At 47.1% G+C, this 17,980-nt stretch overlaps 1 protein-coding gene across 2 annotated transcripts in view; it reads left to right on the top strand.

The window, feature by feature from the left end:
• Positions 1-17,980, top strand: part of LOC140389255 (membrane-spanning 4-domains subfamily A member 4A-like) — a 54,656-nt gene that overhangs the window by 26,992 nt on the left and 9,684 nt on the right. For both annotated transcript variants that reach the window (XM_072473435.1, XM_072473434.1), the window contains exons 2-4: positions 279-482; positions 2,456-2,584; positions 4,608-4,664. In XM_072473435.1, the coding sequence (XP_072329536.1) occupies positions 294-482; positions 2,456-2,584; positions 4,608-4,664 (375 nt within the window). In that variant the 5' untranslated portion in view covers positions 279-293. The remainder of the gene's footprint in view (positions 1-278; positions 483-2,455; positions 2,585-4,607; positions 4,665-17,980) is intronic.

Here is a 17,980-nt window from a genome sequence, read left to right as displayed (position 1 = left end):
TGAAAAGAAATACTGCTCAAATATATTTTCTGTGGACAACCTCACCTCATAACTGTGTCCGCCACTCCTGCAATCCTGAGCACAGTAGGATTTCATGGACCTCATTTCTCCAAAACAAATGGGAATATTTTTGTTCCCTTGTGTCTGTGCTTTAGGCAGAGTCATGCATATATTATTGTACACGGCCTCACAATTGCACGTAAGTTAAGTTGAGATATTCAATCAAAGGCTGTGTTACAAAGCAGGAAAAGACTTGTTTACTCTACTATATCTTTCAGGCAACTGTGGTGAAAATGGCTTACTTGTCGACGAATGGTGGACATGTCATTACAACAACCCAACTCTCAGCACCAGGACTGCTGCCCACCACCCCCCATGTGGTGCAACACCTCGAAAATCATCATGTGAACCAAACCACTTTCATCACTCAAAATAAATCTGCTCGGCGCCAGATGTTCAAAGGAAAACTCATGGGCCTGGGTGTAAGTGCACTTTTCAAAGTGGGAAATATTGTTTATATTTTATCCCACCGTGGATCAGAAAATAAACAGAGATGTAAAGTAACAATAAAAATTTCATTGACAGGGTTTGCATGATTTTGCAGGAGATTGCCCGATGGGGCATGCTAGCCTCATGATTATGTCACAAGACTAGTATTCCAGGAACCGGGACTGATGACATTGGATGCTGGAGTTTAAATTCTACGATTGTCATTGGGGAATTAAAATTGAATTAAATATAACTGGAATGAATAATGATTGCACTGAATTCACTGGATTGTCACAAAAATCCAGCCGGCTCACCCATGTCCATTAGGGTTAGAAATCTGCCATCCTTATCTTGGCTGGTCTCTATGTGACTCCAAATCCATTGTAATGTGGCATGAGAATAAACGTCATGTACTCAAATTTCTTCAAAAGAACACCCTAGTGTACCATTGGCTGGCGCTGTGGGATCACCATCTGCCTACTGCCCGGTGGTGGGGCTACCAACTCCTCTGAATAATTCAGGTTTCGCTTTCCACAGATGTTGCCACACCTACTGAATATTCCAACATCTGTGCTTTATTTCAGATTTGCCACCGTGTTTTGTACCTCAGTATAGCGTGTTTGAGGGAGGACTAGTGGTGCCTTGGGGAGAGGCCCTGGCACTGAGACAGATGCTCTGGCTCTGAGTCCCACTCTAGAACCTGATGGTACCAGAAGGTGCATTCATAACATGGCTAAAGAGATTGATTATCTACCTGTAAGCCCTTCTGATACACAAATGGCAGGAAGTTAGAGCAGTACAGTTTTTGCTGAGCAATACTTAATTCAGTGTGATGCCCCTCAGGTTTTAGCATCTTCCAACAATATTTCCAACAATATGCTGTTCCAGGATAAACTAGCCGTGAAAACAAACATAAGCACGCGCTTTGCCTGTCTCATGTGTCACTAGACACGGGAAGGAAATAAACATAAATTAATTTGCTTACATTTTAAATTGGTACCATCTGAATGTGCTGCCAGAAAGTGAAGCAGATTCATTAGTTCCTCTCAAAAGCGCAATTAAAGGTATACATGACCAAGATATAAACATGCAAGGTTATAGGGAAAATGTTGGTAGAGTAGATGGACTGAATGGCCTCCTTCTACGATAGAACAATTCTGTGAATTCATAGGATAAACTGCACAGAGTGGAGGTGAAAATCATGGGCGGGATTCTCTGATCCTCAGGCCGTTATTGCCGTTGTAAACCCCATTGTGTTTTCCAGTGGCGTCAACAGGCCCCTAGGAGCAGCGATCCTGCACCGCACAGGGGACCAGCACGGCACTGGAGAACCTCACACTTCTCCAGCTGCCGATACCGGCGTCAGAACGGGCGCCGCGGGTCCGCGCATGCACGCTACGGCCAGCGCGAGTTTGCACATGCACGCTACGGCCAGCGCGAGTTTGCACATGCGTGCTCATTGCCTTCTCTGTGCCGGCCCTGACGCAACATGGCGGAGAGCTACAGGGGCCCGGCGCGGAGGAACGTAAGCCCCCACCAGGATAGTCTCGCCCGCCGATCGGTAGACCCCGTGGTCGGATCCCCCTCCCCCCCCACCACACCGCCCCCCCACAACACGAACGCCGAGGTCCCGCCGGGTTGGATCACACGTGAACGGCGGCGGCGGGACTCAGCCTAACTCGGCGGACACTCAGCCCAACGCGTGCCGAGAATCGGCGGACCAGCGTCGGGGCAGCGGCGCGTGAATCGCGTCTCCCCCCCCCCCACCCCAACACCCCCCCCCACCCCCACTCCACCCCCCACCCCGGCGATTGTCCGACCTGCCGCAGGGTCGGAGAATCCCGCCCATACTCTTTCTATGGAAAGGGCTGGTGATCTGCCGTGTCAATGTCACACCATGGAGCCAGTTAAAACGACTGGGAAAAGGTTATTTTTTCAATGTAACACCATTTTCTGATTCTTGCAGATAACAGAGATTGTGACAGGTACAATTATTATGATCATTGGAATAATTCTGATCAGCATTGCGGTATATCGATTTAACATCCGGGACTTTTCGGTAGCAATTGGGACACCCTGGTGGACTGGAGTTCTGGTAAGTGCTACTGATGAATCCCCCCCCCCCCCCCCCCCCCCCCACACACACACACTAACGGACCTCTTGGCACTGCACCCAAGGATTAACTAAATGCATCTACCAGCAAGGCCAATGTAGCGAGCTGTATTGACCTGGGTATTTCTTTAATTCATTTATGTGATCTCGGCTTCCTTATCTAGGCCAGCATTTATTTGCTAGCCCTAACTGCTCTTGAGAAGATGGTGGTGAGATACCTTCTTGAACCGCTGCAGTCCATGTGCTGTAGGTACACCCACAGCGCTGTTGGGGAGGGAGTTCCAGGATTTTGACCCGTGATAGTGAAGGAACGGCCGATATATTTCCTAGTTCAGATGCCGAATGGCTTGGAGGAGAACCTCCAGGTGGTGGTGTTCCCGGGCATCTGCTGCTTTAGTCTTTCCAGAGGATAGTAATTGTGGTTTGAAAGGTTCTGACTAATGAGCTTTGGTGAGTTACTGCAGTGTATCTTGTAAATTATACACACCGATTTTACTGTGCTTTGGTAGTAGAGCGAGTTCATGTTTGTGGCTGGGCTGGCAGCCAAGTCGACTACCTTGCCCTGGGTGGTGTCAAGCTTCTTCACTGTTCTCAGAGCTACATTTATCAAGGCATGTGAGGAGTATTCCATGGGAATCCTAACTTGTGCTTGTGGATGGTGGATAGGGTTTGGTGAGTCAGATTACTTGGCACAGAATTCCCAGCCTCTGTCCTGCTCTTGTAGTTACAATATTGACATGGCTAGTCCAGTTATGTCACTGGTCAACAATAAATGAAAGATGCTGATCATGAGGATTCATACCGTTAATGCTGTTAAATGTCAAGAGGTGATTGTTAAATTATTTCTTCTTGGAGACTGTCATTGCCTGTCACATATATTGTCAATTACCAGCTCAAGCCCGAATGTTGTCCAGATCCGATTGCATGCAGGCATGGGTTGCTTCAGTATCTGAGGAGTAGCGAATGGTCATAAGCACTCTAAAAGCATCAGTGAACTTCCCCAGTTCTGACCTTATAATAGAATAAAGATTATTGATGAAGAGTTGAACATAGTTGGGTCTCGGAATCTGCCCTGAGGAACTCCTGCCATGCCCTGAGTTTGCGATAATTGGCATGAAACAATCACAGCCACCTTCCATTATGCTAGGTAAGGCTCCAACCATTGGAGACTTTTCCCCCTGATTTCCACTGACTTCGATCTTGACTGGGTTTTTGAACGCAAATGCGATCTTGATGTCAAAGGCAGTCACTCTTACCTCACCTTTGGAATTCAGCTCTTCTGTCCATGTTTGGGCCAAAGCTGTGACGGAATCTCGAGATGAGCGACCCTGGCAGAACCCCAAATGAAACAGGTTGTTGCTGAGTAACCAGCACAGGATTGTACTGTTATCACCACCTTCCATCACTTTGCTGATGATTGAGAGTAGACAAGTTGGGTGGTAATTGCTGGATTGGACTTGTTCTCCTTCTTGTGCACAGGGTATACATGGGCAAATTTCCAGAATTATCCCGTGTTGTGGTGGTATTTGAACAACTTAGTTCAGGGAGTAGAATTGTGGAGTAGAATTATTCACGTGGTATGTTTCAGGGCCCATAGACTTTGCGGTATGCAATGCCTTCAGCCCTGTGTTGAAAGCACATGGAGTGATTCGAACCTCTGAGTGTCAACCCCGGGTTGGTAATCAGCCAGCTAATCTTTTCAAACTATTCCCCAAAGAGAAAATGGGCACGTGAAGAAACAACCAGCATAAATGTCAGTTTCAGTTGTCATGCTCCACACCCCAGAGGCCCATTGGACATCATTCACTCTCTTTCCAATGTCAAACAGAGGGAATGGTTTTCTGAGCAAGGAATCAGAGGGGGGCAGCGAGCACATGCAGTCCAATGTCTAACATAAATCTCCTGCATGAAGGGAGAAGAATTTAGAACAGAAAAAAAATCCCATATTCCAAATGTTCTCCAATTCTTCTGAATTTTTTCTCTGACGTAAAATATGTTTTTAAAGTTTATTATTGCAGGGTCACTTGCTGTAGCTGTTGAGACAAACCCAAGTCATTCCCTGGTGAGTACTTGCTAAAAGAATGGTTTTGATATGGTTGGCGAACAGTGGATATCAGCAAACAAGCTGATAAACGGGAAGACATTGTTCATAGAATCATAGAATCATAGAATCATAGAAGTTTCCAGCATGGAAACAGGCCCTTCGGCCCAACCAGTCCATGCCGCCCAGTTTTTTACCATTAAGCTAGTCCCAGTTGCCCGCACTTGGCCCATAACCCTCTATACCCATCTTACCCATGTAACCATCTAAATGCTTTTTGAAAGACACAATTGTACCCGCTTCTACTACTACCTCTGGCAGCCCATTCCAGACACTCACTACCCTCTGAGTGAAGAAATTGCCCCTCTGGGCCCTTCTGAATCTCTCCCCTCTCACCTTAAACCTATGCCCTCTAGTTTTAGACTCCCCTACCTTTGGGAAAATAACAATTGTTAATTGTTATTGTCACATTAAATCATATCATTTCAGTTTGCACAAATTTAACACTGTAAAATAAAGTGGTCAGACAACATAATGAGTAAAAATGTCACTCTTCGACATCTTACTCTTTGATTCAAATTCAGCTCATCAAATACGACGGAAGTTATCTTTCTCACATGGCAATTAAGTGCTGCAAAATGCAAGGTGATACACTTCCACCTCTGGAACCTGAGTACAATTGCATCTATGTGGATGATGAACACAATTATTTCCAATATCAAATTAGATAATACATCCAAACTGTGCATTGTTTTACATGGGTGTGTTCAATGGGACACTGTAGATGAGGCTGTACTCCGTGCCTAGCCTAGGCTATACCAGCCCTGGGAGTGTTTGATGGTTCTCAGTGTCAAGGGAGCTTCAGTGCTCATGTTGTTCCTATCATGGATGTTTTTGATGAGGTTTTTGATTGGATGACTACAGTCCTGAAATACAAATCACCCTTATTTCCAGCAGTCAGCTTCCTCACCCTAATGAAGACAGCAATCAACAAGAGTGTTTATGCTGTAAAATAAAAAAGAATGAATTTAGTTACGCGACATCATTCACAAAATAGGTTACGAATATATGAACATGTGAAATAGGAGCAGAACAATAATAATAATCGCTTATTGTCACAAGTAGGCTTCAACGATGTTACTGTGAAAAGCCCCTAGTCACCACATTCTGGCGCCTGTTCGGGTAGGCCAGTACAGGAATTGAACCCATGCTGCTGGACTTGTTCTGTATTACAAGCCAGCTGTTTAGCCTGCTAGCCAGGGGCTGGTTTAGATCTAGACCGTTTGGCCCCTCGAGCCTTCCTCACCATCCAATAAGATCAAGGTTCATCTGTTTGTGTTTACAATTTCAGATTCCCATCTAGCCCCCAGAACCTTTGATTCACCTCAACCTTAAAAATATTCTTTGACTCCCCTTCCACCACATTCTGAGTCAGAGTTGCAAAGATGTACAACTCTCAGGGGGAATAAAATCCATCTCACCTTTGTTCTAAAAGAGTCACCGCTGATTTTAAATTTTAATACAGTGCCCCCAGTTCTGGACTTACCCACAAGAGGAAACATGCTTTCCACCCTGTCAGGGCCATTCAGAATTTTATATGCTTCGATCAAGTCACCCCCTCACTCTTCCAAACTGTAATGGAAACAAGCCCAGTCTTTCCAAACTTTCCTCATAAGACAACCCAGTTATTTCAGGTATCAATCTGCTATACCTCCTCTGAGGAGCCCACAATACATTCACTTCCTTCTTTAAATAAGGAAACCAAAACTGCGCACAATATTTAAGATGTGGTCTCACCATTGTGCTGTATAACTGAAGCATAACATTCTTACATTTATCTTCAATTCCTCTCACAATAAAGGCTAACATTCCATTAGCCTTATTAATTAGTTGTTCATGCACACTAACATTTTGTGACTCATGCACTAGAACACTTAGATCCCTCTCACTTTGGAATTCTGCAGCCATTACTACTTAAATAGTACTCTGCTTTTTTTAGTCTTCCTGCCAAAGTGAACAACTTCACATTTTCCCACATTATGCTCCAAATGCCAGAATGTTTTGCCCACTCACTCAACCTACCTATACCCATATGCAACCTCCTTATGTGCTCTTCATAACATACATTTCTACCTATCTTTTTGTTGTCTGCAAATTTAGCTACCATCCAAGGCATAATGCATTATATCTGGAAAGCTCACTCTAATGCATCCCATCTCCAAATCTAATACAATACAATGGTCAGAACGGTAGCACAGTGGTTAGCACAGCTCCCAGGTTCGATTCCCGGTGGGGTCACTGTCTGTGCGGAGTCTGCACATCCTCCCTGTGTCTGCGTGGGTTTCCTCCGGGTGCTCCAGTTTCCTCCCACAGTCTAAAGATGCGCAAGTTAGGTGGATTGGCCGTGTTAAATTGCCCGTAGTATCCAAAAAGGTTAGGTGGAGTTATAGGGATAGAGTGGAAGTGTGGGGTTAAGTAGGGTGCTCTTTCCAAGGGCCGGATGGACCAAATGGCCTCCTTCTGCACTGTAAATTCTATGATGTACATTTTTTAACAGCACTCATTGATCAGAGAAAGGTCCCCAAAATTGTCAAAAGAAATATACAAATTTGGTTGAGGTGGCTATGTAATCTCACTATGAATAAAGGTTTGAAACCTTTGAGTGACCTTCAGTGGACCAAAAACAAACTTAGTCAAAGACGTTCTCAACTCCAAGTTCTCTTTAACAAGTGTTTCATGGCACAATGATACTATTTCTTGAAACACATTTACCTGTCAAGTTTCTTTTTCTGCAACTGCCACTCACCCAGACCCAAAATATGTCACATGACTGGCTTTGGCTTGAAGCGGTTTAAAATGAGAAGCTGGATTATTTATCTGTACACCCCCACCTCCTTGATTTTCCTTCAAATCATGCATAAACCTATCCATCATGTATTGTGCAAAACCATTTAAGCTGTTGGGTACATTGCCCTCCTACAGTAATTAAAAAGTAAAGTCGCCATAGTCCTAGATGATCACTTGCCCCTTTGAGGGAGAGAGCTGACTGGGGTGATTTAACCTGAGGGTCATCACCCCTCAGGCGAGGGGCAAGTCCATAAGTTCATAAGATAGAGGAGCAGAATGAGGCCATTTGGCCCATCGAATCTGCTCCGCCATTCAATCATGGCTGATCTCATCCTGGTCATAACTCCACCGTCCTGCCCGTTCTCCGTAACGCTTCAACCCATTACCGATTAAAAATCTATCTAACCTCCTTAAATGTTTCACTGCCCCAGTACCCACCGCACTCGACCCTTTGGGAGAAGTAGTTCCTCCTCTGTTTTAAATTTGCTACCTCTTATTCTAAGATTATGACCTCTCATTATGGACTTCCCCACAAGAGGAAGCAAGGGTGAGAAGGCAGGGCCTTGATGAATAATCTCAGCCAGTGCAGGAACTAAACCCGTGCTGTTGGCTGCGCTTTGTATCATGTGCAAACTGCCCAGCCAACTGAGCTAAACAAGCCTTCATTCGGCCTTCCGAGTATTTCCCCTTATCTGCTTTGTCAATTCCTTCCATAATCCCTAATATTTTGGGCGTTAATATCCGAAGATTGAAATCAATGGATTTCTAGAGATTAATAACATCAAGGGATATGGAGATGGCACGGGAAAGTGCCGTTGTATCAGACAATGAGCCATGGTCATATTGTACAGCGGAGCAAGCCCGACAGGTGAATGACCCACTCCAGTTGCTATTTTCCTGTGTCCAATGTTCCTCCTACATTGTAGAACCTCAAGGGCTCGATTCTCCGAGCCCCGCGCCGAGATGGAGAATCGCCGCAACCGCGCCATGACGCCCCCACGCCGGCGCGCGATTCTCCGAGGTGCGGAGAATTGGCGCCATTTGCGCCGGCACGTTTGACGCGCCGCTGGCCGCGGGACCGCCGATTCTCCGGCCCGGATGGGCCGCGCGGCTGCTCGGATACGGCAGAGTCCCGCCGGCGCCGTTCACCCCTGGTCGCTGCCGGCGGGAACTCTACGCGAAGGGTTGGGGGTGGGGGCAGCCTGTGGGGCGGCGAAAAGCGCTCCATCACCGGGGGGAGCCTCCGATGGGGTCTGCCCCGCGATCGGGGCCCACCGATAGGAGGGCCGGCCTCTCCCCCCCCCCGGGCCTACATTGTTGTGCGGCCGGACCCTGAACACCTATGCCATGTTGAGTCGGGGCCGCGCGCTGAAGGAGTCCCCCGCGCATGCACAGTTTGGCGCGGCCCAACTGCGCATGCGCGAGTTGGCGCAGCGCTCATTTAGCAGGGAGGGAGGCTGGAGCGGCATGAACCGCTCCAGTGCCGTGCTGGCCCCCTCTGGGGGCCACAATCGGTCATCCCCGTGCCCATTTTGCGCCGTCGTGAAATTCGACAGCGTTCACGACGGCGCGAACACTTGGGGCGAAATTCTCCCCCAACGGCGGGATGCCCGCCGACTGGCGCCAAAGCCGGCGCCAATCAGACGGGCATCGCGCCGGCAAAAAGGTGCGGAAGTCTCCGCATCTTTGGCGGCCTAGCCCCAACATTGAGGGGCTAGGCCGACGCCGGAGGGATTTCCGCCCCGCCAGCTGGCGGAAATGGCGTTTGTTGCCCCGCCAGCTGGCGCGGAAATGCGGCGCATGCGCGGGAGCGTCAGCGGCCGCTGTCAGTTTCCCAGCGCATGCGCGGGAGCGTCAGCGGCCGCTGTCAGTTTCCCGCGCATGCGCAGTGGGGAGAGTCTCTTCCGCCTCCGCCATGGTGGAGGCTGTGGCGGAGGCGGAAGGGAAAGAGTGCCCCCACGGCACAGGCCCGCCCGCGAATCGGTGGGCCCCGATCGCGGGCCAGGCCACCGTGGGGGCACCCTCCCGGGGTCAGATCGCCCCGCGCCCCCCCCCCCCCCAGGACCCCGGAGCCCGCCCACGCCGCCTGGTCCCGCCGGTAAATACCAGGTTTGATTTACGTCGGCGGGACAGGCAATTCCTGGGCGGGACTTCGGCCCATCCGGGCCGGAGAATCCAGCGGGGGGTCCCGCCAACCGGCACGGCCGGATTCCCGCCCCCGCCCAATCTCCGGGAGCGGAGACTTCGGCGGGGGCGGGGGCGGGATTCACGGCGGCCAACGGCCATTCTCCGACCCGGCGGGGGGTCGGAGAATGACGCCCCTGGTCTCCATTTTGGAGAATCGCCCCCCAGGTATTCCTTTAAAATTATATAGGTAGTCAGTTTCAAATATCGTGGGGAAGATTTGGCTTGCTGGGCTGAATTACCTTTTTTCATCTTTACATTTAACAAGGATTTTGTGTTCTGGGTCCGAAGCTATCAAGGAACCCAAGCCATCAATGCCATTTCCCCCTTTCCAGCTGTAATAATGTAGAACATAAACATGGCAGTGGGGCACACCATAAATACCGGATATTAAAATTGCCCTCTTGCTGGCCTCTCAAGGGCATTAATCCGCAAAAAGGTGATGCACATGAGTAATCAAACCCTCATATCTTTCATCTCTGTCATCCTTGTAGAAATTTAACTTCCCATGACAAATGTTACTTGAAGGATAATTGAATGTCATGTTGGGAGGGTTAATAAACGGGGTGAATGAAGTAAAACTGTTCCGGTCCTCAGCCTAACCATTTTTAAAACTACAAGTGTCCTTGGGCTTGAACATTAAATTGCCACTGGTATCACTTTGGGTAATGCTCTTGTTCATAATTACTCCGTGATGCACATTAATGAGATTTCTGGAATTGCTCTGTTCAATAAATAAGTTAATTTTCGGGTATATAAAGAACAGAAGAAATAGAGGTATGGAGGAGGCCACCAGGTCCTTCAAGCCTGCCCCACCATTCAATTTGATCATCATAGAATCTACAGCACAGAAGGAGGCCATTCGGCCCACCGTGTCTGCACCGGCCCTCGGAAAGAGCACCCGACTTAGCCAGGCTTCTACCCTATCCCCGTAACCCGACCTAACCTTTTGGTCACTCAGGGGCAATTTAGCATGGCCAATCCACCTAGCCTGCACATCTTTGGACTGGGGGAGGAAACCTGAGTACCCGGAGGAAACCCGCACAGACATGGGGAGAAAGTGCAAACTCCACACAGACAGTCCCCAAGGCCGGAATTGAACCTGGGACCCTGGAGCTGTGAGGCAGCAGGGTAGCACAGTGGATAGCACTGTTGCTTCACAACCCCAGGTCCCAGGTTCGATTCCCGGTTTGGGTCACTGTCTGTGTGGAGTCTGCACGTTCTCCCCGCGTCTGCGTGGGTTTCCTCCGGGTGCTCCAGCTTCCTCCCACAAGTCCCGAGACGTGCTTGTTAGGTGAATTGGACATTCTGAATTCTCCCTCGGTGTACCTGAACAGGCGCCGGAATGTGGCGACTGGGGGCTTTTCACAGTAACTACATTACAGTGTTAATGTAAGCCGACTCGTGAAAATAAAGATTATTATTATTAACCATTGTGCCACCGTGCATCATGGGTGATCTATGTCAGCCAGAACTCCTTTTCTGTGCCATTTGCCCATAGCCCTGTGTTCCTCGATCTATCAAATATTTATCCACCTCCACTTTAAATACTTTAAATGAACCAGCCTCCACCATCCTCCGGATAGAGTGCTCCAGAGATTTACCACTCTCTGCGACAAGACTGTTCTGCACACCTCAGTTTTAAATGATCGGCCCTTTATCTTGTAGCCATGTCCCCTTATTCGAGTCTCTCCCACTAGTCAAAACATCTCAAAATCCACCCTGTCAAGCCCCCTTAGGATCTTGTATGTTTGAATAAGGTCAACCCTCTCTATTCTAAACTCCAAGGAATACAGACCCAAACTATTTAGTCTCTCTTAGTAGTATAACCCAAGAATTAGCCTGGTGAATCTCCTTTGGACTGCCTCCAAGGTTACTGTATCCTTTTCCGATAAGCGGACCAAAACTGGATGCTGTTTTCCAGGTGAGGCCTCACCAACACCCTGCACAATTGCAACAGAACCTACCTATTTTTTAACTCCGCTCCCTTTGCGATAAAGGACAAAATGCCATTTGCCTTCTTAACTACTTGTTGGACTTGCCTGCTAGCTTTTTGTGACTCACCACTAGTACACCTAGATCCCTCTGAACTTTACTCACCTGCGGTCTCTCTCCATTTAGAGAATAATCTGCCTTTTGATTCCTTCTACCAAAATGCATGACCTCACACTTCCCCACGTTCAACCCCATTTGCCAGGCTTTCGCCCAGTCACCCAATCTATCTATATCCTGTTGCAGAATCATAATATCCTCATCACAAGTCCTGGCGACTTGTCTGCTTTTAGCCCCTTGAGTTTCTCTAATACTCTTCCCTTGTGATTGGGACTTTGTAAGTTCTACCATGTTATTTGACATCGGCCCATCTGATACCTTAGGGATATTTGCAATGTCTTCCACGGTGAAGACTGATGCAAAAAATGTATTTAGCATATCCGCCATTTCTTTGGTTGCTGTTATTAATTAACTGGCCTCATTCAGTAGAGGGCTCACATTTACCTTAGCCGCCAGCTTCCTATTTATGTTTCCATAGAAACTCTTACTGTTTATTTTTGTATTGTATGCAAGTTTTCTCTCAAAATTCATTTTCTCCCGTCTTATGAGCTTTTAAGTCTTTTGCTGCTGGATCCTAAAAACTTCCCAGTCCTCTGGTCCGTCACTATCCCTTGTCACTTTATATATCCTGTTTTTCAGTTTAACATTATCCTTGACCTCCTTTAACCATGGATTTTGCCTTTCTTGCGGAATCCCTCTTTTTGATTGGGATAAATTCCTGTTGAGCATTATGGACTAGCTGTTTGAAAATTGGCCACCGCTGATCTACTGATCTGTATCTTAGCTTGTTACCCAGTTAACCTTCGACAACTCTCCCTCATACCATTCTAATTGCCTTTATTTAAGTTGAAGATATTGGTTCTGGGCCCATGGCATTCACCCTCAAACTGTATCTGGAATTCTAACATATTGTTCATTATCCTAGGGGATCCTTCACCACAAGATCCCTTATTAATGCTTCTTCATTACACAAAACCAAATTTAAAATAGCCCGTTCCCAGGTAGGTTCCACAACATACTGCTCTAAAAAACCATCCCTGATACACTCCACAAATTCTTCTTATATGCTACCCTATTGCCCAATCAATACGCAGATTAAAATCTCCCATGATATTTGCAGTTCCTTTCAAACAGACCCTTGATATTTTCCCATTTATGCTCTGACTTCTTGAGTGGTCACATTTTGGGGGCCTATAGGCTACTCCCACCCTTGTCTACCTCCCCTGCTATTCATGATTTCAACCCAAACCGATCCTACATCACACTCCACTGCCTTTATATCATGACTCAGCACTGCTCCGAAACCTTCCATGATTAACAACGCTACCCCACCTCCTTTCACTTTTGACATGTTCTTTTGAAATATTATACACCCAGGAATGTTGAGCACACAGTCCTGGTCACCCTGCAACCACATTTCCGTAATAGCTAATACATCATACTCATATGTTGCAACCTGTGCTACCAACTTATCTATCTTGTTTTAAATGTTTCATGCATTCAGATAAAGACCATTCAGCATTGATCTTTTTACCTGTCCCAATTAGACAGTCAAGCTCACTTTCCTGTGCTACTTCTTTCACATATACCCCTGATATTTTAATCTTCCATTGTTGAAACCCTCCCCCGTCCTAGCTAGGAATTTTGTATGAGTCCTTGGTGAAATATAATGTCCATATGATCTGTCCCTACCTGCTGTTTTCTGTTGACTCTGAGATTGAACACTAATCTGAACTCCTAAGTTTAACTTTGACTTCTTAATTTTCCATGCAACTGAACCCTCACACTCACACTTTAGTTTAAAGCCCTCTCTACTTCCTTAGTTATACGGTCCGCAAGAACACCGGCCCCAGCATGGTTCAGATGACGGCTATCCCAACAGTATAGCCCCCACTTTCCCCTGTCCTGATTATCACTGGACTAGTAATCCAGAGACCCAGAGTCACGCTCTGGCAACCTGAGTTCGAATCCCGCCCTGGCAGATGGTGAAATTTGAATTTACACACAATCTGGAATTAAAAGTCTAAAACACCGAGTCCTGGCACTGAGCAGGTAACACAGCCTTTGAGAATCTCCATCCTGGCTACAGAGAACAGTGTCTATTCCCCTGACCATACTATCCCCAACTATGACTACATTTGTTTTTCCTCCCCGACTGCCCTCCCCCTCCCTGGGCCATGGTACTGTGGTCAGTTTGCTCATCCTCCCTACAGTCTCCTCTCTCATTCACACAAGGAGCAAGAATCTCATACCTCTTGGATGGGGACAAGTGCAGAGGCTCCTGAAATGCTCTCCCCTGGCTGGCTCTCCCTGCCTCACTTGTAGTCACACCCTCCTGTCTTTGATCATGGACAGAATTGAAGGTAGTTAATGGAGCACCGTATCCAGATAACTCTCCACCCCCCCCCCCCCCCACCCGATATGTCACAATGTCCAAAGCTCCGACTCTCACTGGCTCTGAGCCAAAGTTCCTTGAGCAACCAACATTTACCACAGACGTGGTCGCTTTGCACTACAATGAGTTCCACCAGCTCCCACATGTTGCAGCTGCAACACATAACCTGGCCCTGCATTTCTATTTTATTTAATTAGAATTGATTTAATTTACAATTTCAATTTGTTTTGACTTATACCAATAATCTTTACTTCCCGCAATTGATGTTCCCCTACTTAGTCTTCACTTCCAAAATCAGAAAGGTAGAAGAGAGAAAGACTCACCTACCAGTCACTTTCCTGTGATATCACACAGATGTTGGCACTTAGGGGCTGATTAAGCACAGTGGGCTAAACAGCTGACTTGTAATGCAGAACAATGCCAGCAGGGCGGATTCAATTCCTGTACCAGCCTCCCCGGACAGGCGCTGGAATATGGCGACTAGGGGCTTTTCACAATAACTTAATTGAAGCCTACTTGTGACAATAAGTAATTATAATTATGTAATAATAAGCTTGTTTTTAAGTCTCAGCTTCCCCTGCTTAAAGAAACCGGTCTGAACCGGGTAACTAACTGCCCTAATTTACTCCCCTGGCTAGTTCCACTGTAGGGCCCTGCTTCCAATGGCTGAAGAAACATTAACCCGCGGGAACAGGTTCAAGGTGATTGGCAAGAGGACCAGATACAATATGAGGAGAATACTTTTTATGCAATGGATGTTTAGGTTTTGGGATGCAGTGACTGCTAGACGTTTGGATGCAGATTCAATCATAGTCTCAAAATGGAATTCGATAAATACTTAGCGTAAAACATGTTTGGGGCGGGGGAGATTGGAAGTGGACCCAGGACTGGACATACCCAATTGGGCTTTGAGTCAGCACAGTCTTGATGGGCCAAATGGCCTGTATTATAAGCCACAAGACCATAAGACATAGCAGCAGAATTAAGCCACTCGGCCCATCGAGTCTGCTCCGCCATTCTATCATGGTTGATATTTTTCTCATCCTCGTTCTCCTGCCTTCTCCCCATAACCCCTGATCTCTTTATTAATCGAGAACCTATCCATCTCTGTCTAAAAGACACTCAGTGACTTGGCCTCCACAACCTTCTGCGGCAAAGTGTTCCACAGATTCACCACCTACTGGCTGAAGAAATTCCCCCTCATCTCTGTTTTAAAGGATCGTCCCTTTAGTCTGAGATGGTGTCTTTGGGCTCTAGTTTTCCCCACAAGTGGAAACATCCCCTCCACGTCCACCACTATCCAGGCCTCGGAGTATCCTGGAAGTTTCAATAAGGTCCCCCCTCCATCCTTCTAAACTCCAACAAGTACAGACCCACAGTCCTCAACCGTTCCTCATACGGCAAGCTCTTCATTCCAGGGATCATTCTTGTGAACTTCCTCTGAATCCTCTCCAAGGCCAGCACATCCTGTATTGATACCTTATGTGCAGTGTTTAAAGTTGCGGAAATAATTATTATGTAGAAAACTAGCCATATGACCTATCTGTGTTCCTGTTGGTTCTGTACTTATGTCTTATTTTAACCAGAATAAGGCAAATAACAGTATACTGCTATGACGTCTATTGATGTGGAGATGCCGGCGTTGGACTGGGGTGAGCACAGTGAGAAGTCTTACAACACCAGGTTAAAGTCCAACAGGTTTGTGTCAAACACTAGCTTTCGGAGCACTGCCCCTTCCTCAGGTGAATGAAGAGGTAGATTCCAGAAACATATATATCCACAAATTCAAAGATGCCAGACAATGCTTGGAATGCGAACATTTGCAGTTAATTAAGGGGGATGAATGTAATACGACATGAATCCCAGGTCCCGGTTGAGGCTGCACTCATGTGTGCGGAACTTGGCTATAAGTTTCTGCTCGGCGATTCTGCGTTGTCGCGCGTCCTGAAGGCCGTCTTGGAGAACTTCAAACAACCGCGCAACCTCAAATAAACCATTGTTTGCAGCAAACTACCCAGCCTTCAGAACAGTGACCACGACACCACACAACCCTGCCATGGCAATCTCTGCAAGACGTGCCAGATCATCGACATGGATACCACCATTACACGTCAGAACACCACTCATCAGGTACGTGGTACATACTCGTGCGACTTGGCCAACGTTGTCTACCTCATACGCTGCATGAAAGTATGTCCCGAAGCGTGGTACATTGGCGAGACCATGCAGACGTTGCAACGACGAATGAACGGACATTGTGCGCCAATCACCAGGCAGGAATGTTCCCTTCCAGTCGGGGAACACTTCAGCAGTCAAGGGCATTCAGCCTCTGATCTCCGGGTAAGCGTTCTCCAAGGCGGCCTTCAGGACCCGCGACAACGCAGAATCGCCGAGCAGAAACTTACAGCCAAGTTCCGCACACATGAGTGCGGCCTCAACCGGGACCTGGGATTCATGTCGCATTACATTCATCCCCACCATCTGGCCTGGGCTTGCGAAATCCTACCAACTGCCCTGGTTTGAGACAATTCACACCTCTTTAACCTGAGGTTACCCCTATCTCTGGATCTGTAAACACTTAATTAACTGCAAATGCTCGCATTCTAAGCATTGTCTTGCATCTTTGAATTTGTCGATATATATGTTTCTGGAATCTATGTCTTCATTCACCTGAGGAAGGAGTAGTGCTCCGAAAGCTAGTGTTTGAAACAAACCTGTTGGACTTTAACCTGGTGTTGTAAGACTTCTTACTATGACGTCTATTGTTCAGGGAGCAAGTTTATTAGGAGGAACTCAGTTCCTGCAATGCAACCCCCCACTGTCGCCCCCACACTGGCTAGGGAACCAGTGGGAGACCCATGTTACATCCATGGCTGGGGCCCAATGTGATTTAAATGCATTGAAGCACTTCAATTGCCAGCATTCGACCTCCTGAGGATCACCTCTTTAAATTTGTCCCTTAGTTTGTTTAATTTTGTTTGATAGGTTGAACAGCGAAACAGGAGTAGGCCATTCAGCCCCTCAAGCCTGTCATTCAATGAGGTCATTGCTGATCTGCGACCTAACTCCATATGCTTGTCTCTGGCCCATATCCCTGAATAGTTTTGCTTAATAAAAGCCAGATTTAAAATTAAGAACTGATCTCGCTTCAACTAATAACAATAATCGCTTATTGTCACAAGTAGTCTTCAATGAGGTTACTGTGAAAAGCCCCTAGTCGCCACATTCTGGCCCCTGTTCAGGGAGGCCGGTACGGGAATTGAACCCGCGCTGCTGGCCTTGTTCTGCATTACAAGCCAGCTGTTTAGCACACTGTGCTAAACCAGCCCCTATTGTTTGTGGGAAAGAGCTCACCCTTCAAGTGAAGAAGTTATTCCTAACATCTCTCCTGAATGCTAACCCTAATTTTTAGACTATGCCCCCTAGTTTTAGAATCTCCAACCAGTGGAAGTAGGCCATAAGATCATAAGACATAGGAGCGGAAGTAAGGCCATTCGGCTCATCGAGTCCACTCCACCATTCAATCATGGCTGATTTCAACTCCATTTACCCGCTGTCTCTCCATAGCCCTTAATTCCTCTAGAAATCAAGAATTTATCAACTTCTGTCTTAAAGACACTCAACGTCCCGGCCTCCACCGCCCTCTGTGGCAATGAGTTCCACAGACCCACCACTCTCTGGCTGAAGAAATTTCTCCTCATCTCTGTTCTAAAGTGACTCCCTTTTATTCTAAGGCTGTGCCCCCGGGTCCTAGTCTCCTCTGCTAATGGAAACAACTTCCCTACATCCACCCTATCTAAGCCATTCATTATCTTGTAAGTTTCTATTAGATCTCCCCTCAACCTCCTAAACTCCAATG

Source organism: Scyliorhinus torazame, chromosome 14 (genome assembly GCF_047496885.1).
Source record: "Scyliorhinus torazame isolate Kashiwa2021f chromosome 14, sScyTor2.1, whole genome shotgun sequence".
NCBI classification, from domain to species: Eukaryota; Metazoa; Chordata; class Chondrichthyes; order Carcharhiniformes; family Scyliorhinidae; genus Scyliorhinus; species Scyliorhinus torazame.
This window is presented reverse-complemented; position numbering and strand designations above follow the sequence as displayed.